General features: G+C 72.2%; 1 protein-coding gene across 1 annotated transcript; it reads right to left on the bottom strand.

The window, feature by feature from the left end:
- Positions 1–112: 112 nt before the first annotated feature.
- Positions 113–294, bottom strand: H696_06270 (hypothetical protein; the record flags this gene model as incomplete). The annotated part of the gene is made up of 1 exon (XM_009500012.1): positions 113–294. A coding segment is annotated over one exon (180 nt), but the record flags the coding sequence as incomplete, so codon positions are not given.
- Positions 295–324: the final 30 nt, after the last annotated feature.

Consider the following 324-nt stretch of genomic DNA (forward strand, 5'->3'; position numbering starts at 1 on the left):
CGCTCCGGTGGAGCTTCGGCCGCGGAGCACTATATTCTGGGAGAGGCTGAAGGCGAGACGGTTCAGCACGGGGTCCCGTGATGTGGGGCCGCTCTCGGGCGAGGGCCTCTCGTCAGCCACGGAGTGCCAGGGCCGAGGCGCACTGGACGCGGAAGGCGGCTGCCGGCGGGCGCTGCGCCGGGTCCGAGTCCCAGGCCAGGGCCACAAGCGCCCCGAGGCCAGGGTTGGCGTCGGCGGCGATGCCGGGCCGGGTGCCCACCTGCACCGAGCTGGAGATGGTCTGGAAGTCGGCACCTGAGCCGATGTGCGTGCGTGTGTGTGTGC

The sequence above is a fragment of the Fonticula alba genome (assembly GCF_000388065.1).
Source record: "Fonticula alba strain ATCC 38817 unplaced genomic scaffold supercont2.46, whole genome shotgun sequence".
NCBI classification, from domain to species: Eukaryota; order Rotosphaerida; family Fonticulaceae; genus Fonticula; species Fonticula alba.